The following is a 24,319-nucleotide window of genomic DNA, read 5'->3' as shown; positions in this document are numbered from 1 at the left end:
AGGCTCCAGAATACCTACGTGGAGAGCCTGAATGCTAAGCTGTCTTGTCATCTGCAAGCTTGTCTGATTGTGAGATCGTTGCTCCCAGCCAGCACCTCTGGGAGTAGAAGTCCCATAGCCCATACCCGGAAACTTTTTCCCCAGCTGCCGAGCCTCGAGGCTCTCTTGGGCTGTGAGGTGTTCTCTGGCTTTGGTAGTTCACAGCTGAGGCTTTCATTCTAAGAGCCTTGACCTTCTGGGTTCACCACCCTTGGTAGTTCTCTGGGAGAGAGGCAGCTTGGAAACACTGTCAGGGTATGTCCCAGGCTTTGTTGTAGGCCATGGGGATATAGCAGTGAATAAACAAAGTCTCTTCCACTCTGAGCATTTGTCCGAGTGGAGGAGACAGACAAATGTGCAGTCATTTCAGGTGGTAGTGATGTTAGAAGAATAAAGCAGGTGTTTCTTAATAGGATATAGCCTTTTGAAGTGCCAGTATCTGAAGGAGCTTTCCAGTGTGCTGTCCGGTTGGCACAAAGGACAGATGTCTTTTTTTTGTTGTTTTTTAATGAGACAAGATCTTAGTTTGTTGCCCAGGTTGGACTGCAGTAGTGCGATCTTGGCTCACTGCGGCTTCCACCTGCCGAGCTCAAGAGATCCTCCCACCTCAGCCTCCCGAGTAGCTGGGACTATAGGTGCGTGCCACTACACTCATTTAATTTTTGTATTTTTAGTAGCGATGTGGTTTCACCATGTTACCCAGGCTGGTCTCAAACTTCTGAGCTCAAGCAATCCGCCTGCCTTGGCCTCCCATAGTGCTGGGATTACAGGCATGAGCCATTGGACTCAGCTGGTTTGTTGCGACTCTGCTTAGAGCGTTTCCCGTTATTCAAGGGAAATGAATGAAAACATCTATAGACCTACACATTCCGTAGGGCAAGATTGAACCGCTTAGGACTCTAAAAGTTTTTACTCTGCCTACTTAGTCATTATCCCTGGGAGGACCTTTGCTGCTGGGGGAAATGCAGCTCATTTATTACCACGCTCCATTTTATGGTCGTTCCTTGGAGGCACTCCCCCACCCCAAGTCATTTTAACCTTTGGGAAGGGCTGAAATGCTGTGCTTTAGTCATTAGTTGTGTTTATGTAACTGTAGCTCTAAGGTTGTCTTTCTCACACAAATGCTGGCAAGGCAATATTGCGGGCCTTGTAGATAAAGGTTGATGAATTTCATTCATTTAAAAGAAATTACTCCTTGAGTTTTTAACAGGTTCAAGGCAAGGAGCTCTCAAGGTAAACAAAGATGAATAAGGCAGTCCCTACTTTTTATAATCTCAAAGTCTAAAATTATGGAAGGTGCCCTCTTACTGTAAATATAACTCATAAAAAATCATATGGGGCCTCTAGGGAGGATCTAGCTGTCTCCCTTCTAGCTTCTGTTGGCATTCCTTGGCTGTAGCCATGTCTCTCTCTGCTCTGTCGTCACATTGCTCTCTCCTCTGTGTCTAATCTCCTCCCTCTCTCATAAGGATATATATGATTACATTTAGGGCCCACATGGATAATCCAGGATAAATCCCTTCTCTCTTAGCTTAGTCATATCTTTTGCCATGTAAGGTAATATTTACTCTTCTTGCCGTGTAAGATAATATTCACAGGTTCCAGGGATTAGGAAGTAAATTTTGTTGGGGAGAGTTTTCTGCCTACCCATAGACAGCAATCAGAAGAGGTTTATCTTAGTGGCTTGTAAGGATGAACAGGGAGGAGAAAAGATTGAGAGTAAAGGGGGAGAGGAGGGAAGGGTGGGATGTAATCAGGAACAGGGAGCAGCAGTTTTGCTTGGCTGGAGCAGGTGGTGTGGGGGATGGACTGGGATGGATTGTGAAGGACCTTGAGTGGGAACAGTTTGTCTAATTCACTAGGCAAAAATGAATGGAGGAGGGGTGTAATCAGAGCTGTGCTTTTTGAAGATTAATATGGTAGTGTGTGGAGAATAAATGAGAGAAGGGAGGAATTTGTGGAGATGCCAATTAGGAGGCTAGCGTAGTAGTGAAGGGTTGATCTGCAGGCTTCAGCAAGGGTGCTAGCTGTGAGAATGGGAAAGACCCTAAATGAAAGGGTCTGCATAGTGTGAGAACTGAGGAGGTGTATAGGGCGGGGATTTGGCAACAGTGATGTGGACAGTCTTTTCCATGGGGCACATTTCAGGGAGATTAGGGTCTTGAAGGAAAGCAGAAGGATGAACTAGTGTGGGTGGGAAATATGGTGGTTGTTTTTGAACCCACTGAGTTGGAGGTATCTTGTTGACAGGTTGAAAGGTTGCACTGGAGCTTGGAGGAGAGGACATAACTCGTGTTATGGGAGCTGGTCCACAGAAGAGAGGCTGAATGGCAGGGTCAGCTCACTAAGGGGCAGTGTGGAGATACAGCCTGGGGGAGCTACTGGCATTTAGAAAGTGTGGGGAGGAAGAACAGAGAAGATGTCATTGGAGAGGATTCAGATGTGATTAATTGTAAATGCAGGCAGCCACTCAAATTGACTAAAAAGAAAAAACAGAATCCATTGGCTCATGTAACTTAGAAGACTAAGGTAATTCTAGCTTCAGGCCTGGTTTAATCCAGGTTCTCAAATATCACCAAGCTTTGGTCTCCCTCCATCTCTTGGCTCCCCCTCATGTTGGCTTCATTTTTGGGTTTTAAATGGTAGTAGCTAGATGTAGCAAGATGTCGGCCAGCAGGTGAGAGTCCCATGGGAAAGGTCATGCCTTCCTCCTGGTGGCTTCAGAAGCACAGGAAATCGCTGTTATGTGTTCTTGTCATCTTTGACCTGGTCACTGTGGTCAAGGGAGCACAGTGCTCTGATGAATCAGGTCTAAATTATGTGCCTACACTTGGAGTAGGGGGTGGGAGGAGTACTCAAAAACAAAATAAAGGAACCGTTACTGCACAGAGTGGAACGAAGCTGGATAGTAAGACACTAAATGTCCAGGACACCAGGGATCTGGGTGGGAAGGGGAATGGTGGTGCGCAAAACAAGAATTGGTTGGATGCTGCTGAGATAGCTGTGAGGATGCTGGAGAACAGTGTGTGGGGCTTGACAGTCAGGAGCTAATCTTTCAGGAAACGGTTTTCTGAAACAGTGTGGGCTGAAGCCAGACTCAGGAAGTTTGAGAACATATGGTAGATGCAGACTTTGTAAAAGAGTTTGGAAGTAAAGAGGAGGAGAAGTGAATTGGTGACTCCAGGCCGAATGGAGTTGAAAGGAAAATGGTTTTAGGACAAACATCTGAAGAGTGGAAAAAAATCTGAGAGAAAAGATCATATGGTAGAGGTAGAGAGAGGAGGAGTTGATTGGTGTGGGAGAGCACTGGAAGATGTGGGATCTGGGGCCCGGGCGGGGAAAGAGAGGCCATGTGTCAGTCTGTTTGGGCTACTATTATGAAACACCATGAACTGGGAAGCTTATAAACAACAGAAGTTTATTTCTCATTGTTCTGGGGTCTGGGAAGTCCAAGATTACGGTGCCAGCAGATTGTGTCTGGTAAAGAGCTGCTTTCTGATTCATCCATGGCTTCTCACTGAGTCCTCATGTGGTGGAAGAAGGATTGCTCTGGGACCTCTTTTATAAGGGTGCTAATCCCATTAATGAGGGGTTCAGCCTCATGACCCAATCACCTTCCAATAGCCCCATCTTCTAATACCATTGAGTTGGGGGTTAGAATTTCAGTGTATGAATTTTGGGGAGACATAAATATTCAGACCACAGTAGGCCAAGATTTCAGATGGGGATAGATGGCAGGCATTTATTTCACTTCTTTCTGAAGGAGCTTGTTACTGACAGATTATCATTTTAGGTCCTTTAGTTCACATTTTTCCAACCCACAATCCAACACAAATTCGTAAACGTTCTTAAAACATGAGTTTTTTGGGTTTTTTTTTGTTTGTTTGAGCTTATCAGCTATCGTTAGTGTATTTTATATGTGGCCCAAGACAATTGTTCTTCTTCCAATGTGGCCCAGAGAAGCCAAAAAATTGGCTTCTGCTTTAGGTCATTTTTTTTTTTGAGACAGAGTTTTGCTCCTGTTGCCCAGGCTGGAGTGCAATGGCACGATCTCGATTCATTGCAACCTCTGCCTCTCGAGATCAAGTGATTCTCCTGCCTCAGCCTCTCGAGTAGCTGGGATTACAGGCACCTGCCACCATGCCCAGCTAATTTTTTGTATTTTTAGTAGAGATGGGGTTTCACCATGTTGCCCAAGTTGGTTTTGAGCTCCTGACCTCAAATGATCTACCTGCCTCGGCCTCCCAAAGTGCTGGGATTACAGTCGTAAGCCACTGTGCCCGGCCTAGGTCATCATTTTTTTAAAAACCCTGTAAAATCTCACCAGGATTTTTCAGCTGTTTCCAGATTATAATGGAATCTGTTTGACTCTGGTCTCCAGGTCATCAAATGACATATTTTCAGGATATAAGACTATAAGTAGACTTTTCTATTAACAGTAAAGCTTGTGAATCTTGGTTTGATATGTACAAACAGAGCCACCAGTATGTACCCCAGTTTCTGGTTGGAGTGACAGAATGAGAACACAGCCAGTTTCTGAGCAGCTGGTGGTTTGGGGACACAGTAGGAATTTGATACTGGGTGATCGTTGTATCTCACAAGTTGCATCCTCGAGTAGTAATGACTCATTTGTCAGAGATGTAAGGTGGTGTTTTGCAGTGATTTGCAAACTCTGTTCTCTGCTGATATGTTAGGGGTTCTCCAAACAAAATTTAAATCTGACAGTGAAGATGAACTGAGACTCATTCACGCTGTTATTTCAGCACAGGTGAGGGTGAGGCACTTGATGTCAGGAAAACCTTGCTTTAACCTGTGTGTCTTTGCAGTGGAACAGAACGGTAAGCAAGCTGCTTTGAAAATCAGATTGAAATTTTATGTCAGAAAATGTAAAACAGAGAAGCATCAAAGAATGACTCAATGGTCTTGATAAATTCATTTGAAGATGAAATTATGTTAAAATTTTATAGTTCAGTAATTTAAAAGTATATTACAGTTTTTTTTTTCCTTTTTTTTGGATGATGTGCATGTAAACAAGTGTAAGGAATCTTTGTAAAGCATCAGAAGAAAATTTTAGGTGTTTTGATCTTCATTAAAAGACTATTAGCAAGATGTCAAAGGGATAATAATGCCTGTGCAGATGGTAACCAGCTTTGTTTTGTTCATCTTTTCCCCATAACAAATTGGTAAAAATTGTATTTGTTACACTATTCACAAACCTTTTCTACTAAGTATATACCAAGCTGTGTTCTTTTGAAAGATGTTTCTAGTAATTTTCAGGTCATTTCCATATATATTATGTGTGGTTAAAAAGCAAACCAACCCTGGTTTGTTAAATAATTCCCCTGTTTTTACTTAAAAAATAATGGGGTTGGGCATCTGTGTAAAGTGTGTACATCTTAGCAGTATAAATTACTGACACATTTTAAAAAATGAAGTAAAAACTCAGAATTGTTGTAATTCAGTGCCCTTATGTTTTTTAAAAAGAGGGAAAAGTAATGCAAGATTCAGAATACTGGAGTGGTTGGCATACCTCTCTTCATTTTACTTTTTGACCGGCTGCCCATATGCCGATGATGATGAGGCTGAGCTGTTTGTGCCACTGCCATTTGATGCTGCGAGAATCACAACTGTTATATCTGTTGCTGCTTCTGTTAAAAGGCAGAGTAGTAACTGGCCACTGAATTAAATTTAAAAGAAAGGCAGGGGAGAGCTGGAATCTCTGCTGAGATGGCTTTGCTCAGGTCTTTTCTTAGCCCTGCAACTACTTAACGCTTCATATGCTTGCTGAAGGGATAGGTCTGTCCTTGACTGATTGAACCTTGTTCAGAATCCTGTTCACCTGGCTATTGAGGACTAGAAGTTGTAGGTTGCTGAGCCCCCTCCTCACAGTAGTAGGGGAATCAGAGCTTTGGGGAACCTTAGCAGTTTTCTCCCTGGTTGCAGGTTGGGGTAGATACAGCTGTTAGACTGTCTGCACTGTCCAGTATAGTAGCCACTAGCCACATGTGGCCAATTAAACCTTTTCTTACTGTGGCTAAATATTATATATAACATAAAATTGATAATTCTAACCATTTTCTTTTTTTTTTTTTTTTTTTTTGAGACGGAGTCTCGCTCTGCCGCCCAGGTTGGAGTACAGTGGCCGGATCTCAGCTCACTGCAAGCTCCGCCTCCCAGGTTTACGCCATTCTCCTGCCTCAGTCTCCCGAGTAGCTGGGACTACAGGCGCCCGCCACCTCGCCCGGCTAGTTTTTTGTATTTTTAGTAGAGACGAGGTTTCACCGTGTTAACCAGGATGGTCTCGATCTCCTGACCTCGTGATTCTCCCGTCTCGGCCTCCCAAAGTGCTGGGATTACAGGCTTGAGCCACCGCGCCCGGCCTAATTCTAACCATTTTCAAGCATATGGTTCTATGGCATTGAGTAGATTCACATTGTTTTGCAACTGTCACCAGAACAAACATTCCAGAATATTTTCATCTTCCCCAAATGAAACTCTGTACCTATTAAGCAACTCTCCCTTCTCACTCCCCCAGCCCCTGACAACCACCATTCTATTTTCTTTCTCTATGAATTTGACTACTCCAGGTACCTCATGTAAGTGGAATCATATATTTGTCCTTTTGTGTCTGGCTTCTTTCGCTTAGCACAATGTCCTCAAGGTTCATCCATGTGGTAGCATGTGTGAGAATTTCCTTCCTTTTTAAGGCTGAATAATATGCCACTGTGTATGTATACTACATTTTGTTCATTCCTTTGTTGATGGATACTCGGATTGCCTCTACATTTTTGTTTATTGTGAATAAGGCTGCTGTGAATATGGGTGTACAAATATCTCTTTGAGTCCCTGCCCTCAGTTCTTTTGGGTGTATACCCAGAGGTGGAATTGCTGAGTCATGTGGTAATTCTGTGTTTGATTTTTTGAGGAACTGCCAGACTGTTTACTATAGCAGCTGCATTATTTTACATTCTGACCAACAGTGCACAAAGGTTTCAGTTTTTTCACATCTTCACCAATACTTGTTATTTTGGTTTTTCTTTTTTGAAAATAGCCACTCTAGTGGATGTGAAGTGTGTGGCAGTTTAAATTTAATTAAAAATAAATACATAAATTCACTTCCTTAGTCACACTAGCCACATTTTAATTGTTTAATAGCCATACGCAGCTGTGGCTCTTATATTGGACAGTACAGAGAGAACATTTCCATTACTGCAGAAAGTTCTATACTGACAAAACCTGGAGGTAGCAGTGGACCTGAAAGGGATTGATCCAAGCCCAGCAGAGTCACCAAGGATTTAGTCAATTTATAACTGACACATACTTTGAGAGGCAATCCATTGATAACTGACACATACATCAATTGTTTTCATACTTTGTGTATGTAGTATAGCCCAGTATAGACATAGTTTTATATTCTGCCTTTTTCATGTTGCTGCATGGTGTTTATAGTTGTCTTGTTAATAGCTGCACAGAAAATTGATTTACCGTCATTTACCTAATAATTTTTCCTTGTTAGAGACATAAAACCAGTTTCTCCTTTTCAGTACTGCAGTAGAGTATGCTCATTTCCTGCTGGTCTCCACGCTTAGCCCTTCTGGTTTCTTCATCTATTCATTTTATCGTCTTGCTCTTTTTGGTCTCCTTACTGTTTTAACCACTCCATTGGACATGTTTAGCCTCTAGGTAAAGTCTGACTAATGTTAACTAGAACCAGACCATGCCTGTGTTAATATAGCCTAAAATACCACTAGCTATTTTTGCTATTTGAACTGATTGTACCATCTTGAGTCAAGTGCCTACTCCAAAACAGTCAAGGTGCACATTGCCTTAGGCTGGGGTAAATGCCTGTTCGTGAACCTATCACTGTGGCAGAGGGGCAGGATTAAAAATAAGTAGACTGTACGAGCTACTGTATACCATGAAAAGAGTTGAATGGATTTTTAAGAGGGAACTAACTGCAGTGTCCAGTACCGGGGGGAAGATGGGGAGATAAGAATTAAGGGTTGAACATCCCAAAATCAAAAATTTGAAATTTTCAAAATCTGAAAGTTTTTGAGTGCCAATGTGATGCTCAAAGGAAATGCTCATTGGAGCATTTTGGATTTAGGATTTTCTGATTAGGGATGCTCAACCAGTAAGTGTAATGCAAATATTCCAAATTCTGAAAAGAATTCTGAAATGCAAAACACTTCCGGTCTCAAGCATTTTGGGTAAGGGATATTCAATCTGTACCTCTCAGGTTTCTGGCTTATGCAGGGTACATAGACTTGCATGCTGTCAACTGACTGACTAAGCAAGACTTCAGGATCAACAGTTTTACGGACAATGTCAAAAGCGCTCTGTTTAGATGTGTTATTTTTGAGATGCCTGTAAAAACTTTCTCGTAGAGTTGTCGGTAAGTGGTTGGAAATATGAGTCTGAAGCTTGAGGGAGAAGTTGGGGTTGGAGATACAAGTGTTGGGGTCATTGGCATGGAATTGGTAATTAAAGCCAAGGGGCTGGATGATGATACCTAGGGAGAGAGTGTGGTAGGTCCAGAACTGAGCCCAGGTCCCATTCAACATTTTGAAGTCAGATAGAGATAAAATAGCACAGGAGACTGACAAAGAGTGGCCAGTCAGGTAGAGTGAGAATCTGATAAGTATGGTATGGAAGTAGCTGAGCGGAGAATGTTTCAAGGAGGAAATGGTCAACTAGATCTGACATTGCCAAGATATATGGTAAGATGAATGCAGGAGAGTCTTATCTGATTTGGCAGCATGGAGGTTGTTTTATTTACTTATGTTTGAAGACTTTAGTCTCCAGAGCCTGTGGAGATCACACTGAGACCACCTTGACTTTTCTTTGCTGAGGTAATGGATATTTGGAAGTAATTTGATGGCCAGGTGCTGTGGCTGATGCTTATTCTCCCAGCACTTAGGGAGGCCAAAGCATGAGAATTACTTGAGGCCAGAAGTTCAAGACCAGCCTGGGCAATGTAGGGAGGCTCTTTCCTTTTAATTACTGGTTTTCAAAAAAAGATTTGGTGTTTCAGCACCCTTCAAAGGTGGCCAAAGTAGTTTTGTTTTCTTTTTTGAGATAGAGTTTTGCTCATGTTGCCCAGGCTGGAGTGCAATGGCTCAATCTCGGCTCACCACAACCTCTGCCTCCTGGGTTCAAGCGATTCTCCTGCTTCAGCCTACTGAATAGCTGGGATTACAGGCATGGGCCACCATGCTCAGCTAATTTTGTATTTTTAGTAGAGATGAGGTTTCTTCATGTTGGTCAGGCTGGTCTCAAACTCCCAACCTCAGGTGATCCCGCCTGCCTTGGCCTCCCAAAGTGCTGGGATTATAGGCATGAGCCACTGCGCCTGGCCAGTAGTTTCTTACAGTTATCATTATGAACTCATAAATTTTTATATACTTGTGTTTAAATCACTTTTTATTATTTTAATGCTCAAATTGTCCTATCATTGGCCATTAGGAGTCTTTCTTCAATGCCTTTCTCATTTTCAATTTAATTTTTTCCCCAGGCATCCCTAGTGATTTATCAAAAAGAGAAACTATTTAGCATTGTGGCTTTCATAATTTCTTTCTTTCTTTCTTACTTTTTTTTTTTTTTGAAGCAGAGTCTAGTTTTGTTGCCCAGGCTGGAGAGCAGTGGCGCGATCTCGGCTCACTGCAGCCTCCACCTCCCAGGTTCGGGCAATTCTCTTGCCTCAGCCTCCCAAGTAGCTGGGATTACAGGTGCCTGCCACCACGCCCAGATAATTTTTGTGTTTTTAGTAGAGACGGAGTTTACCATATTGGCCAGGCTGGTCTTGAACTCCTGACCTCAAGTGATCCACCCACCTTGGCCTCCCGAAGTGCTGGGATTACAGGAGTGAGTCACTGGACCCAGCCCATAATTTCTTCTGTAACTAATATGACAAATTTGGGATTGAGAACACTGTTAATTCCGTGTTCTTCAAGGGAGAAACTAGTAGTTTCTCCCTTGAATAGTTAGAGTCTATTTGATTGGTACTTGATTCCATGAGTGTTGGTTATAAACCGGGAATAGTACAAAAGTGACAATATAAAGTTCCAATATGGTAAACAGCCCCAGGGTGCTTGCCTGCCCACAGGAGTAGGAGAGGTTGGGGCTTGAGACACTGGGGACATTTGCTCTCATGTCTACTTATTTTGTCTAGGAATCTTTGTAGAAAGCACTATTGTGAAGTGAGTGACAGCGAAGCAGGTACCAGATAGCGATTTATGATTTAGGGGCTCGTTGCATGTGGAACCCAGCAGCCGTCCTGGTTCTGCTTCCTGGCAGGGGTCTGGGGAGCACACTTGAGCCCAGTTTTGAGATTGCAAATATGTTTTTCTTCTCCATCTTACTAGATCTTTTGGCAGTATTCGACATATTCCCTCCTTGGAAGAGCTTTATCTTAATAAACTAAAAAAAAAAAAAAAAAAAAAGAAAATTCCTTCCTTTCCCAGTAAGGCTGAAAACTAATTTTCCTTTAAATACTAAAGAGAGATGCCCGACTAAGAAACTGATAATAGGAGGACCTAATGAACTCCAGTGGGGCTTCTGATTTTTGGTGTCTTTCCCCTAACCCTGGAAGACAATAGGAAAACAAGTGATGTCATCAGAACAGAGCCATTGGCAGAGCCTCCTGGGGACCTGAGTGGTTTTCCTGTCTCTGATAGTCTCTGTTCTGAATTAAGTAATGGCTTGTGATGGAGGTTGGTACTTCCTGCAACTCTTTCACATTTATAGTTATATGCTTGCTGTTAGTAAACAGATGCATTTACTCCAGAAGGAGGCTTTAATGGGCAAGGTGTGAGAGAGTGTTGGGAGAAAGAAGGATTCCTGATCATTCCTTGTCACAAAAATTATGGGTTTAATGTATGAGATTGGCAGTTGTGCAGAGGTTGGGACTCAATACAACTGTATGTATTTGAATTAGAAAGCCTTGCATTCCTAGAAACTGGATTTCAGACAGGCTTTCCTTGTCCTTTCTGAGACATACAGACCCTGTACTTTTTTGGGAAACCCCCGTATCACTTAGGATACATTTGGCCACAAACGCCTAAGAAGACGGGGAGATAAACAGTGGGACAGCTGGCTGCAGCCCTAAAATGCCTCCTATAGTGCTATTGAGTGCAAAAATGAATGGTTGGCCTATGCTATATGTCACCCAGCTGTACCTGCCACTGTAGCAAACCCTGGATTCTCTCAACATAATTGACTGTGGCTGCCTATGCAGATGTGGTTCTAGGTGCCAGGCCAGGTGCTGGGGGTACAGTGGTGAGGATATCCACATGGCTCCCCCAGAGAGATGATGGTCTTGAGGTGGAGACTGTGCCGTGTGGGAAGCAGTCCTTTTTTGTTTTTTGGTTTTGAGACCGGGTCTTGCTCTGTCGTCTAGGCTGGAATGCAGTGGCGTGATCAGGTCTCACTGCAGCCTCAACCTCCTAGACTTCAGGCGATCCTCCCACTTTGGCCTCCCAAGGTTTTGGGATTACAGGCATGAACCATGGTGGGGAGCACTCCTAAGGAAGGACAGGGGCCGCTGGGACACACAGGCAGCTGGGGAAGATTTGGAGAGAAAGGGAACTCTTAAAGGATCAATGAAGATTTGCCGGAAGAGAAGTGGGTTTCAGTAGAGGGTGGTGTGCAGACTGTTTTAGATAGGAACACAGTAGCAAAAATCCTAAAGGTGAGAAAGTACAACCTGTTCTAGAAACTGACTCTAGTTCAGAATGGCTATGAGAGATAAGGCTGGATGAGTAGATAAGACCCTGATCCCAAGGGGCTTGTACGCCATTTTAAAGAGCTGTTATCTAGGTACTGGGGAGCTGTGGGAGGGGTTCAGGATGGAGAGTGACACAATCAGAATTTCTGGGAAGATCCTTGTGCTGCAGTGGCGAGAGTGTAGGTGGGAATGGACTCTAGGCTGAAGGTGAGGTAGCCAGTTAGGCTGTTGCAGTTACTCAGAGGAGGGATGATGTTGGCTTGAATTACGGGAATGACGGGTGGCATAATGAGTGGATGCAGCTGACAGCTGTTTTGGAGATCTACAAGCTGAGGAAGGAGCCACTAAGGGTGATGGCCACCTTGTTCTCTTGAGAATTCAGGGTAAAGGGTACCATTTGCTAAGATAGGTCACCTAGTAGAAGGAAGACGTTTGTGGGAAGAGATGATGAGCTTGGTTTTGGACACACGTTGAGTTTTAGGTGTCTGTGGAGACATCTATTCGGCATTTAGAGTTAGGGTCTGTAGCTCAAGAAGAGACAGCAGGGAGCATGAGAATGAATGGGAAAACTCAGGGAGAGTGGGAGGCAGCAGAATAATAAGAGAGCTTAGGACCAACCCCAAGGAACCCTCAAATGAAGGGACAGGCCGAGGAAGAGGCAGTTCCTAAGGAGAAGGCCAGCTAAAGATGCCTGGCCAGAGAGGCAGGTGGAAACCTAGGGGGAGGTGCTGCTTGGAAGCCAGAGGAAGAGTGTTTTTCAATAATAGCATTAAAAGCTGCTGAGGGATTGAACGAGGTGAGGACTGAGTACCCGGTGGGTTTTGTGACAAGGTCCTTGTTGACCTGGAAGAGCTGCTTCAGTGGAACAGGTGGGGCTGAAGTTGGGTTGTTGTGGTTTGAGGAATGATGCACAGCCAGGGAGGGGACATGAAATGTCGACAGCTCTTCCCAGAGGTTTACCCATGAAGTGGGGAAAAAAGTGTATTGGTTGGATGAGCTGTCAAAAGTTGTTTGTTGAGCCTGCCTAGATGGTTGTAAGTAGGGCTGTAGTGAGGGAGAGAGGTGAGAAGATGGGGAGGGCAATGGAGTGAGTCTCTGAGGAGGTAGGAAGAGAGGGCATGGCGAGCACATGGCTGGCTCCGAGTGTGACTGTCCTGGGGACAGTTGTCCTTTGCCACCAGTGGTGTGTCCTCTACCAAGTCCCCTGTGGTCCTTTGTAAATAGCTTTATCTGGAGGCAAAATGGCTCACAGCCAGAGTTAGGTTTTAAGAAGCTGAATCTGCCACATTCATGTATTTTCTTGTCCTTTCTCTGAGTGCAGTTAACCTGTTAGAGATGCCAGAAGTGAAGCTGTCCATCTGGGTAGCTTTGGATCCCATTATTGCTATGAGGCTTTTGAAGGACAGGGTATGGCCATGCTGGGGATGATTGTAAATTCATTCAGAGTGGGGTCCTCCTTCTGCTTGGTGTTTTGTTCTGACAATTGAACTTGCCAAATGGAGTTAGTATTAGGGCTAAAGTATTTCTTTGTTATTCCTAACAATACACACACACAGATGCATACTCTCACACATATATATGTATTTTTTTTTTTCAGTAGGAACTCAGATGAAAGGCTACTTGGCTTTTTCATTGAGATGGCCACCTAAGTCCCTGACACTTATTAAGGATGCTTATTAAGAATAGACCCATCTCTGGTAATTTCTCTCCTAGGATCCTGTCTGTGTGAGTGGGGTGTTGCCTTCCCTGGCAACTGGCCACAGGGCTTGATCTAGAAGATGGAGGCCATAGTATTCAGCAGAAAGGTTAGGCTTAGACTAATGACTTTCCTCCAGGAGAAAGTTGATAATTTGTATATAAAGCAATGCAAAAAGTTGTGTAAGTTATGGAGTTAGTCAGTGAAACTTGTGAATTTGAATGCAGTGTCAGTGGGAAAGGCAGAGTTGTTGGAGGTATAACCCACCAGTACCTTGAACTCTGCCTTTTAATGAAATTTCCTTCCTCCTGAGGTGAGGAGTTCAAGACCAGCCTGGCCAATGTGGCGAAACCTCATCTCTGCTAAAAATATAAAAATTATCCAGGCGTGGTGGCGGACACCTGTAATCCTAGCTACTTGGGAGGCTGAGGCAGGAACATCCCCTCCCGCCCACTGCTCCCTCTGGTCCTCCCTCACTGCCTTCTCTTGCTTCTGTTCTGTTCTGATCTTCGAGTCAGTGCTGTGTGTATGGAAGCTTCTGGGCAGTTGGTGGAGAAGCTTTCTGAGCATGAGTTTCTCCAAAAATGCTAATGGCTCTTACTGAGCCCCTAGTGCACAGGACACTATATGTGTCCCTCATCCTAAGTGCTTCTGCCTTTCCCTAGAGGGTCTATGTAAACCAAAAGGGGTGGGCCCTCAGAGGAGCTTTCCCCCTTCCTTTAAAACATCACTCTTGTTTCCTGTTTATTCTAGCACTACAGCCCCCTTGGGAAGTGGCTGAGGAACTGTGGGAAGATGGGCGGTGGTTGAGAGAGAACCTGAGAGGGTCTGCCCCACTTGGCCTCTGTTCCTGGCCCTCGGGATCGAAAGGGAAGGAAGGAGGAGGGGTGCCTGGGAGCTGGGTGGGTATGAGTCGGAAGAGGCATGGCAGCCTCTCCCTGCCGTGCTGGTCTCGCCTCCCACCAGGAGCAAGGCAGGAGTGGATGCTGGTCTGGTCCTGCTTCCAGGGCTGCTGCAGGGGCACCAGTCAGGCACACGAGCAGGAAAGTGTGTGCTATCATATCTCAGTGTAGTCTGGACACTTTGGTCCATCATAGGTCAAGTAGAATTAATTAGCTCATCAGTTCAGCAAATCTTGGGGCACCTGCTATGTTCCAGACACCGCTCAGTGCAGTGGTGAACAGGTAACTCCTGGCCCCTGACACACCGCCATGTCTGACATGTATATGGTGTTTTTACCATGTGTCCCAATTTACACTCATGAACATATACATGTGTCCTGATAACGCCTATTACAAAGCATACATGGGAAAGAAAAGAATGAGGTAAGTAGGAACAAGTCCTAAGATTTCCTCCCACACTTTGGCAGATGGTTCAGCTTCAGAGTCTACTAGCATGGACTGTTGCTTTAATGGTTAGCCCTTGTGTTTCAGACACCACTTACACAGTTTTGAGTCGGGGCTGCCGGTGTGAAAGAGCTTGAAGCAAGGTAGGCAAATGCTGTGCCCAGATCACTTATTAGCAGTTGGCCCCAGCAAGGCCTGATGCTCTCCTTGGGAAGGGTGTCCAGCTTGTCTGGGGTGGGTGTTTTAGGCTCTCGTGCTTCTGTCCTGTGTGCTGTGGTTAGGCTATTGTGGGGAGTGCGGCAGGCACCTGCTGCTATTCAGTACTTTATAGTTTTCATAGTCTTTCATTGAGGTCACATTGGTCATCCCAACAACCTTCCGAGATAGGGAGTCCTTTCCCCACTGAAGACCAGAGGATGGAGGCCTGTGCTGCGTATCATGAGTGTCAGAGCCGGCCCTGGGCCTTGCTTTCCTAGACTGGCTGCTGCCTCATTCTGCAGAAAGTTTTCCTTGACATCTTCCCGCCTCGCTGTGCCCCAGAGGAGCAAACTGATGAACATGTTCAGAATGTACCACCTTTCTTGTGGGAAGGAGCATGGGTTCCAGGTCCTGCCTCCTTCCGGACCCTCTGTGGAAGCTGCTGCTGGCACTCAGCTTCCTTTTCCCAGGTGTGAGCAGTTGTTTCCCCGAGCAGAATGCCTTTGTCCACGGGGTGGGGAGGAGCCAGAAGACTGCAGACCCCCACGTTCTCTCGTTTCTGTTCCCTTTGGCATCCACAGGACATCAGGAGCTGGGTGGCTGGCTGACCTGAACCTCCCTCCTCCTCTGTGTCTTCCCCAGGCTGTGCAGTTTCCCCCCTCACAGGGATTTGCCCTTGGCACATGTTCGGCTCTATCTCAGCTTTTGGGAGAGCGTGGTCTGTGTTGGTCTGCTCAGAGGATGCTTCCTTAGTAGGCCCAGGTGAGGCCCAGGGAACCTGGAGTTACTCACTTAAAGGCAGGGGAAACCTAGAAAGTGAATCTCTTTCAGCCTTGTTTGTTCAGGTGATTACTTCATTTCTTAGTTGTTCAGATCGGTCCCTCTGAGGTCTTGGTAACAATAGTTGCCGTATCTTTGTAACAGTTCTCTATCTCCTTTTACTACTCCCTGCTTCCGGATACCCCTCTTCACTTCACCCCTTCCTACAAGGAAGGAGAGGAGTCAGGTCTGACAGTGTTGCAGGATGCAGTGCTGGACTAACGGGAAATCCAGAGAGGCTCTTAGCACGGAGCTGCAGCTGCCTGCTCCTCCCTCACAGGACGCTGCCTGGGTTCCGTTCCTGTCCTTCCCTGCCTGGGGAACTAGCAGCCTTTGTGAGTCTCCTTGACAACAGGATGGATAAGTTAAAAATAACCTTGTGCGGAGCTTTCTGTGTGTGAGTGCCCTCTCGCCTGCTGTGCTGGAGCACAGTCCCTGCAGCTTCTAGAGGCTCTTGGAATGCATCTGTGGGAGTCTCGGTGGGGTCCAGGTGCTAGCATTTTGAAGCCCGAGATTTTAGAGGTCAGAGCCAGATAATCAGGCAGCATCATTACCTTGTAACTCATAATGATTACCGTAATATTACTGGCAACTGGTGGTTGCCGATGGTGTGTGGGTGTCAATGTTGAAATAAAGACTGGACAGCTGTTCTGAATGCTTCGTCTTCATTTAGTCTCCCTGGAGAGGGGCGACTCTGGAGACCTTACTGTGTTTCAGAACCTCTGGAGTGGTGTACTGGGACACAGCTCCGGGTGAGAGTTCGGTTATACCTCTTCAAGGAATCCCCACTGGAAGGAGGGTCCTTACCTTAATAGGCCCCTTTTATGAGGTGAAGACGCCAAAGTATAGAGGCACTTGGATGACTTATCCAGAGCCACCTGGCTCGGCTGTGGCAGAGTAGGGAGCAGTCACTGTTGTCAGAAGCTGTGGCTCTTCCTCTCGGATCCTAATGATGAGGCGTCTTTATCAGGCTTTTACCAAAGCCAGCTGTCTCTTTGTTATCAGCAGTCTGCACTAGGCGAGGCCCTCTGTTTTGCTAATCTGTTTTGTGTTTCTGTTTTGCTAATCTGCACTAGTTAAGGCCCTCTGTCTTGTCACAGTTGTAAATTAATTTAGAAAGAGCTGTCTCCCTGAGGGCAGGAGCTGGGTTTTTCTTTACACACCTGGACCTAATTCCTCTCTTCTCCTTCCATCCATTAGTGTCTTGCTGTGTGCCACGCATGGGGATAATGAGAACAAGAAGTTATGTTCTTGTCTTTAAGGAGTTTATTGTCAGCCAAGGAGACATTTATGAAAGTCCCCATTGTGGCCAGCGCTGAGAGGGAGAAGGTCCGAGTGTTAAGAAAGCAAATAACTGGAGTGTCTAACCTTGCCTGAGGTGAAGGTGGGGGTTAGAGCAGTCTGAGAGAACATATTGGTAACACAAAGTACTCAAATCTGGAGCACATAAACCACTACAAATCAATAAAAAAAGGAAGGCAGAAAACTCCGAGAAAAACTCGCCAATAATTTGAAAAACACTTGACAAAAGAAGATATCCAAATGGCCAATGAACATGTGAAACAGTGCTCAATTCCATGTATTCATCAATCATCAGGGAGGTCAGAGGACCTGGGTTAATGGGAGACATTGGGCTACATGTTGAACTTCCCAGATCCTGTTTCTTATTTGTAAATGGGGCTTCTGTCCTTTCCCTTCCTCCCAGTACTGCTCTGAAGCTTGCAGGCATGGGAAAGGCTCTTCAGACCGTGCATGCTATACAGATACTAAGTAGTGTTGTTACTCTAAGTGATTTAATTTCTCCTCCACCTCTTCTCATAGCAGCTATTCTAAATTCCCTTATGAAAGAAAAGACTTGAGTAGTAGGATGATTCCTAGGATTCAGAATATCCCGTCCCTTGATACTTTGGGTAAAGAGCTTACTGCCGGCATGGCTCTGGTTCCCTCACCCAGGCTGGGAGCAGGGTGAGTTCCTTCGGGTCTTTTGACACCCAGGGCCTGGTGGCAGGGAAAGGACTAAGGTGTACCAGTCCTGGCTCAAGCATTGGCTGGAGTAGGCTGTCTGGTTCGTCGTCCACACTGACTGTGATTGACCTCACAGAGTGCTCTAGTGAAGTCCAGAAATAACACTGTGGACTTGGGGCATGTTGACATTAATGGGTCTACCGGGGCAATAGCTCACACTACCTGGCTTCCCCTGAGAGAGCCTGGTCAGTGCCATTTACTGCCCTAGCAGGCTCAGGGATAACCTCCTGGTAAAACCAGTCCCTGCCTCCCTTTTGCATTCTTTGGATACAAAGGAGCCATGTTCTGTCTTCTGGATCTGTCCTCTGCAGTTGAGCAGATGGTACATGGTGCAGATGCACACCTGTCTTCCAGCAGAGTGCGGCTGGCCACCTCGGCACATGTCACAATAGTGTCAGGATTGCTGCTAGTCCTGTCGGTCCCATCACCTGACTGTGCCAGGTTCTTAGGCCCTGTTTGGAGTCTTTCCCCATATATCTCTCATGACAAGCATAGACTTCTCAATGGTCGACTCAGCACTTTTGACCTTTTTCTCTTCTATATTTCTGCCACATAGGAGTCAGAGTCAGAAGCAAAGGTAGATGGAGAGACTGCATCGGACAGTGAAAGCCGGGCAGAATCTGCACCCCTGCCAGTCTCTGCAGATGATACCCCGGAGGTCCTCAATAGGGCCCTTTCCAACTTGTCTTCAAGGTAACCTCGCAGGTGCTTGTTGGGGGCTTTGCACCATGTCCAAGTGCCCTGGAAGAGCCTGCAGAGAGCCCGTGGTCTTGCAGAGCAGGCCTGCTCCCTTGCCTCAGCCTCCCATGCCGCTGCTCCAGGCTCCATTGAGTGTAATCTAGTGCTTAGCAGTGGCAGTGAGCACAGTGACCAGGAGGGGAGGGCAACCAAGGCTGGAAGGATCTGGCCCTGGAAGGGTGCTCCAGACTGGACTAGGAAGTGCAGTCCAAAGAGGAAGAGGGGACAGGAGGGATGGAGGTGGGTGAGGTCAGCAGACACTGCACAGCACAGGAAACCGGCCTTGGGTTTATGATTAATGGAAGGCTGCTTTTCACTGAGGAGTCCATGTTTCCAGTTCAGTTTAGTTTCTCTCTCCCACATCCATTGTGAACAATTCCTTAAATTCTCCAGGAAGAACTGGGAAACATCTTAACCTAGGTGAATCTAGTTAAAACTTTTGGCCCTTGAGAACTTAGTTCTTTTAACACAGCTATGTGAGTAGATCAAAAACAACTTATAAGACCCCAAAGCATTATCTCAATGTTCCTATGTGTGCCTCCAGCTGTGCCCTTGGGAGTCTGAATTGTGCAGTGGTTAAGGGCGTGGACTTTGCAGCCAGACCCCTGGATTCAGATCCCAGCTTTACTGTTTGCCAGCTATTCAACCTGTGCCTCTGTTTCTTCGTCTATAAAAGCGAAGTGTGTTGAGGATTGAAGGAGTTAATATATGTAAAGTCCTCATAAAATTACCTTATGCATATTTGTGGTAGCTGTTATTATCATTGCATAATGTTACTGTTGTTCCCATAATTATTCAGGGCAGTACAGTGTAGGATCCTGCTGTCGGAAAAAAAGTTTTTTTTTCTTCAGATAGTCAGCTGTAGAAACCATCCAAGTGGATACAGAAGCAGAGGGTACTACATTTCCCTTGGTTTTTTGTTTGTTTGTTTGTTTTTTGCCTGATACCTTCTTTAAGATATAAGCTAGGTGTATTTTTCTGCCAAGTTTGGTTGTGGCTGAGGCATTGGTACTGTGGCCCTGCTCCTGCCAGCATGTGGCTGGTGCTTCCGTCAAGGTGAATCTGGAAAGGACTGAGCTCAGGGCCCTCAAATCTCAGAAAGATCCATGTCCCTTGAGTTTGTGCATTGGTGTTTTTAACTGGTGTTTTCTCCTTCCCCTACTCTGACATAGATGGAAGAACTGGTGGGTGAGAGGCATCCTGACTTTGGCCATGATTGCATTTTTCTTCATCATCATTTACCTGGGACCAATGGTTTTAATGATAATCGTAAGTGCCATTTCATACTATTTTAGTTTTCCTTTCAGTTTTTGCTGCAGGCCCGGTTGTCTTAAGTGCCAGGTATTGGGTTGGTTGGGGGAACTGACAGGGGTCCAGGCTGCTCAGAAAACCTCTGCCATAGAACATCTGTGACTTCCCACTTTTCAGTAGCCACCTGGAGGGCCATTGATGTAGGCTAGTTGTTTATGGTTGAAGATGTATCTTCATTTAAAAAACTGACTTTATCGCCTGTAATCCCAGCACTTTGGGAGGTGGAGGCGGGCGGATCACAGGGTCAGGAGTTCGAGACCAGCCTGACCAAGATGGTGAAACCCTGTCTCCACTAAAAATACAAAAATTAGCCATGCGTGGTGGCAGCCACCTGTAATCCAAGCTACCCAGGAGGCTGAGGCAGGAGAATCGCTTGAACCGAGGAGGCAGAGGTTGTAGTGAGCTGAGATCACACCACTGCACTCCAGCCTGGGCAACAGAGTGAGACTCTGTCTCAAAACAAACAACCGACTTTATTATTCCAACTCTGTAAAATTTTACCCTAGCCATGTCTCTATGTGACTCCTGGTTTTGTTTCTTGTTTTCGTGGGGCCTCCCTCCTGGGTGTAGAGCCTTTATTAAGAAATCCCAGTCCACAGAGCTGCTCTCTCTGTCTTCCCACTATCCTGGACAGGGTCAGGTGACCATCAGCTGCATGTGAGCAAAGCAGATGAGACTTTTAAAGTACTCAAAGTCAAAAGGAGAATGGATTGGTTGAATCCTCGGAGGTTCTAGAATAAAAAGTTAAAAAGGAGGTTCTAGAATAGAAAGTTAATTGAGGGCCGGGCATGGCGGCTCACACCTGTAATCCCAGTACTTTGAGAGGCCAAGTGGGGAAGATCGCCCAGGAGTTCAAGACCAGCCTGGGAAAGAAGGTGAGACCTCGTCTCTACTTTAAAAAAAAGTCTTTTTGGCTGGGCACAGTGGCTCACGCCTGTAATCCTGGCACTTTGGGGTGCTGAGGCAGGTGGATTGCTTGAGCCCAGGAGTTTAAGACCAGCCTGGGCAATATGGTGAAACCCTGTCTTATAAAAAAGTTAATTGAAATATCAGGGTGTGTATTTTATTGTGAGTGGAAAATTGGATCTACTCCCTGTTACACAGAGGGCTGCACTGCTCTGTGGGATGGTGTGAGAGAGGAAGGAAGAGGAAGCAAGCAGAACCATTGGAAGCCTGATATTTTTCTTAAGTACAATGGATTTTCTGGAAGGCTCATGACCTGTTGGTTTCCATTTCCAAAAATCATAAGAATTGGGGTGTCAGTGAATGTTTTGTGTCCCACAGGTGATGTGTGTTCAGATTAAGTGTTTCCACGAGATAATCACTATTGGCTACAACGTCTACCACTCCTATGATCTGCCCTGGTTCAGGACCCTCAGCTGGTAAGCTCTCCGCCTAACAGAGGCCCTTAGAATTTGGATGATGTGCTTTTTGGCAGGTATTTACAGTGATGGTGGGTATTTCTATTACTTGCTATAGAAATAAATGCTGGGGAGGCAGATATCATGTTAGGTCATGCAAAGTTTTATGAAGAAAATGGCATTTGAGCAACGAGTAAAGAAATGGGTAAGAGAATGTTAGCAGAAAAAAGGAGGTGATTGCTGCAGACTTGCACAGTGCCTTTGAGACCTGAGTATTTCATAGGCCAGACTGTGTGGTTGGCCTTGGATTAGTCTTTAATAGTTACTTGAAGTCTGGACTCTTCCTGAGAAGAAACCAGATGGGCTGCATTCTGTGACTGTGTTTGCCTCGGTATTTGGATTCCTTAAACTCTGCATGATGATCCCGTTTTTCTAGATCAGTATATTTTTCATGCTGTCATATCTCAGCATCCCACTAGAGTTGTCTGGAAGTTGTTAGGTTCTGCTGCCGGCTTTGCTTGTTATCCCTGGAACTTGGTTTCCTTATATCTAAGACAGATGGTTGAGACTTTGTGGTTTCCAGACTGGTGTTTGAGCCCTACTTCATCAGAGGTGTTTTGAGTGCCAGAGTGGACAGGAGTGAGACTGAATGCATGGGATCTGGGCTCTGCTGGGAAAGGTGGCTTTCTCTGTTTCTTAGGACTCAGCTTTCTTAAAGCAAAAGCGAAAGAAAAACCTGTAGTACATGTCTGAGACCCCTTTCTGATCTGAAACTCTCTGCTTTATTGGCTATAGTATTCTCAGGTGGTGACTTTTGAGCAGAGCACTGCACAATGCTGAGAAGACCTGGGGCAAATGTGGACCTTCTCACCCCACTGTGCGGGGGATACAGGGGTTGAGGCCATGACTTAGCCGGCTGGAGAGTAGTGGTTTTTGCCCCAGCAACCTGGTCACCGTCAAGGAAGCCGATATGCTCAGATGTAGGCTGGGCACCCACTTCTGAGATGTTTCCTGTCACTCAACAGCATGGGCTGCCTCCCAGCCTCCAGATGGAACTGTGATTGCCTCGTGGCTTAAGATGCAGGTCCCTGTTGCGGCTGTTCTTTAGCTGGAAAGCAGTGTTTTGCGTTTTGTTAACATACTCAGAAGGCCTGACTCCTGGCTGTGGTCACTTTACAAAGAAAGCTTTTTCCATGTAACAGAAAAGAAACGAAATATGAAGTTTTTGTACTTCATAATTTTAAAAAAAGAATGGGAAAGAAAAGCTCTCCACTTTCTTCTCTGTCTCAGGATCCTTGCTGGGGGTTTGCAGTGGTGGCTGCACAGTCCCATACTTGGCAGTACTGTGGAGGCTGCAAGGGATGGTTTCTCTTCTCATGAACGCCAGTTGAGGAGAGAGGATACACAAGTGAAGAGTTAACGCTAGCGGAAGGTCTGTGTCAGAGCCAGGCTTCAGAGACGGAGATGCATCATGAATTGCTTAGTCAGATAATCACATATTACTTGCTATAGAAATAAATGCAGGGGAGGCAGATGTCATGTTAGGTCATGCAAAGTTTTATGAATAAAATGGCATTTGAGCAAGGAGTGAAAAAATGGAGATGCAAAGAGAATGTCAGGAGCAGGAAGAAGGCAGGAGAACAGCAGACAGGCGGCATAGCTGGAAGAAACCATTGTGATAGGAGTGAAGGAGTTCCTGTTGGGAAGAGTGGAAACGAGACTGGGGAAGCAGGATGGGGCGTGTTTTTGAAGGTCGTATGGTTCAAGGATCCCTCAGTTAGGTATGGGAATGCTACAAAAGGGGCAAAAATGGAGTCTCAAGTTTGGGAGAAATGGAGAGTGAATGAAAGCTGCTGTCTGTTTCTAGATAAATTTCTCACCTGTGGTGTCACCAGAGAGCAGGAAACTGTGGTCTGCCTGTCCCTCTGTGAGCTGTGCTGGGGGGCTCAAGGGTGGAGGGTATTCTGCTGCCCTCTGTCCCCTCCTCTGGGATGTCTGACTGCCTTGCTGTAAAGGCAAGGGTGCTCCCCGCGGCAATGACCTGTCTTCATTTACAGGTACTTTCTCCTGTGTGTAAACTATTTCTTCTATGGTGAGACAGTGACGGATTACTTCTTCACCCTGGTCCAGAGAGAAGAGCCTTTGCGGATTCTCAGTAAATACCACCGGTTCATTTCCTTTACTCTCTATCTAATAGGTATGCATTAAGCAGTTCACCACTTCTTGTGTCTGTATTGTTTTTGTATGTCTGTCAAGTAGGAATTGGGGAATTTCTTGGTTAGTGTACAGTTTTGTGACATTAACTCTGACCATGCAGGGGAGCAGAGCTGATGCTTTATGTCAGGCTGTAGCAGGTCTTTCCTTTTTTTTTTTTGAGACAGGTCTCACTCTGTCACCCAGGCTGGAGTGCAGTGGCATGATCTCAGCTCACTGCAACCTCTACCTCCCGAGTTCAAGTGATCCTCCCACCTCAGGTCCCAAAGTAGCTGGGACTACAGGTGCATGCTACCATGCCCAGCTAATTTTTATATTTTCAGTAGAGACAGGCTATTGCCATGTTGGCCAGGCTGGTCTCGAACTCCTGAGCTTAACTTATTGGCCCGCCTCAGCCTCCCAAAGTGCTGGGATTACAGGTGTGAGCCACACGCCTGCCCTTGTAGGAGCTCTTTTAAGAGAAACAGAGTGTGGGGGCGGGACTGTAGCCTGTGCCACCTGCCCCTGTGTTTCAGCCACCATTGAGGAACAGCACAGCATGGTCCTGTCTTGACTCTCCTGTTGGCAAAGATTCTGCAGTGGAACTGAAACAAAAATCATCTAGGAACTTACCATCTTTAGGGGAGTCGTTTTAGGAGACCGCCTTGGGTGACATTGTAGCATGGTGGAAATTTTACTGGATTTAGGCTTAAAAAGACTGCAACCTCAGAGGGAGCTAGGAACCTAATGTTTCTGAGTCTCAGCTGTTTTGTAATCTAGAGCTAAAACTGCAGGGTTACTCTGGATTAAATCAAATACTTTAAAACTTCACAAACATTAAAGCGTTATATTAATATAAACTCAGCTG

At 45.6% G+C, this 24,319-nt stretch overlaps 1 protein-coding gene across 1 annotated transcript in view; it reads left to right on the top strand.

Annotated features, from left to right (window-relative positions):
• Positions 1–24,319, top strand: part of CDS2 (CDP-diacylglycerol synthase 2) — a 69,540-nt gene that overhangs the window by 27,007 nt on the left and 18,214 nt on the right. Inside the window, exons 2-5 of the mRNA XM_065522797.1 lie at positions 18,405–18,541; positions 19,759–19,855; positions 21,182–21,279; positions 23,316–23,455. Coding sequence (XP_065378869.1) covers positions 18,405–18,541; positions 19,759–19,855; positions 21,182–21,279; positions 23,316–23,455 — 472 coding nt within the window. The remainder of the gene's footprint in view (positions 1–18,404; positions 18,542–19,758; positions 19,856–21,181; positions 21,280–23,315; positions 23,456–24,319) is intronic.

The sequence above is a fragment of the Macaca fascicularis genome, chromosome 10 (assembly GCF_037993035.2).
Source record: "Macaca fascicularis isolate 582-1 chromosome 10, T2T-MFA8v1.1".
In the NCBI taxonomy this organism is placed as follows: domain Eukaryota; kingdom Metazoa; phylum Chordata; class Mammalia; order Primates; family Cercopithecidae; genus Macaca; species Macaca fascicularis.
The sequence above is the reverse complement of the archived record's forward strand: the minus strand, read 5'-3'. Positions and strand labels throughout refer to the sequence as shown.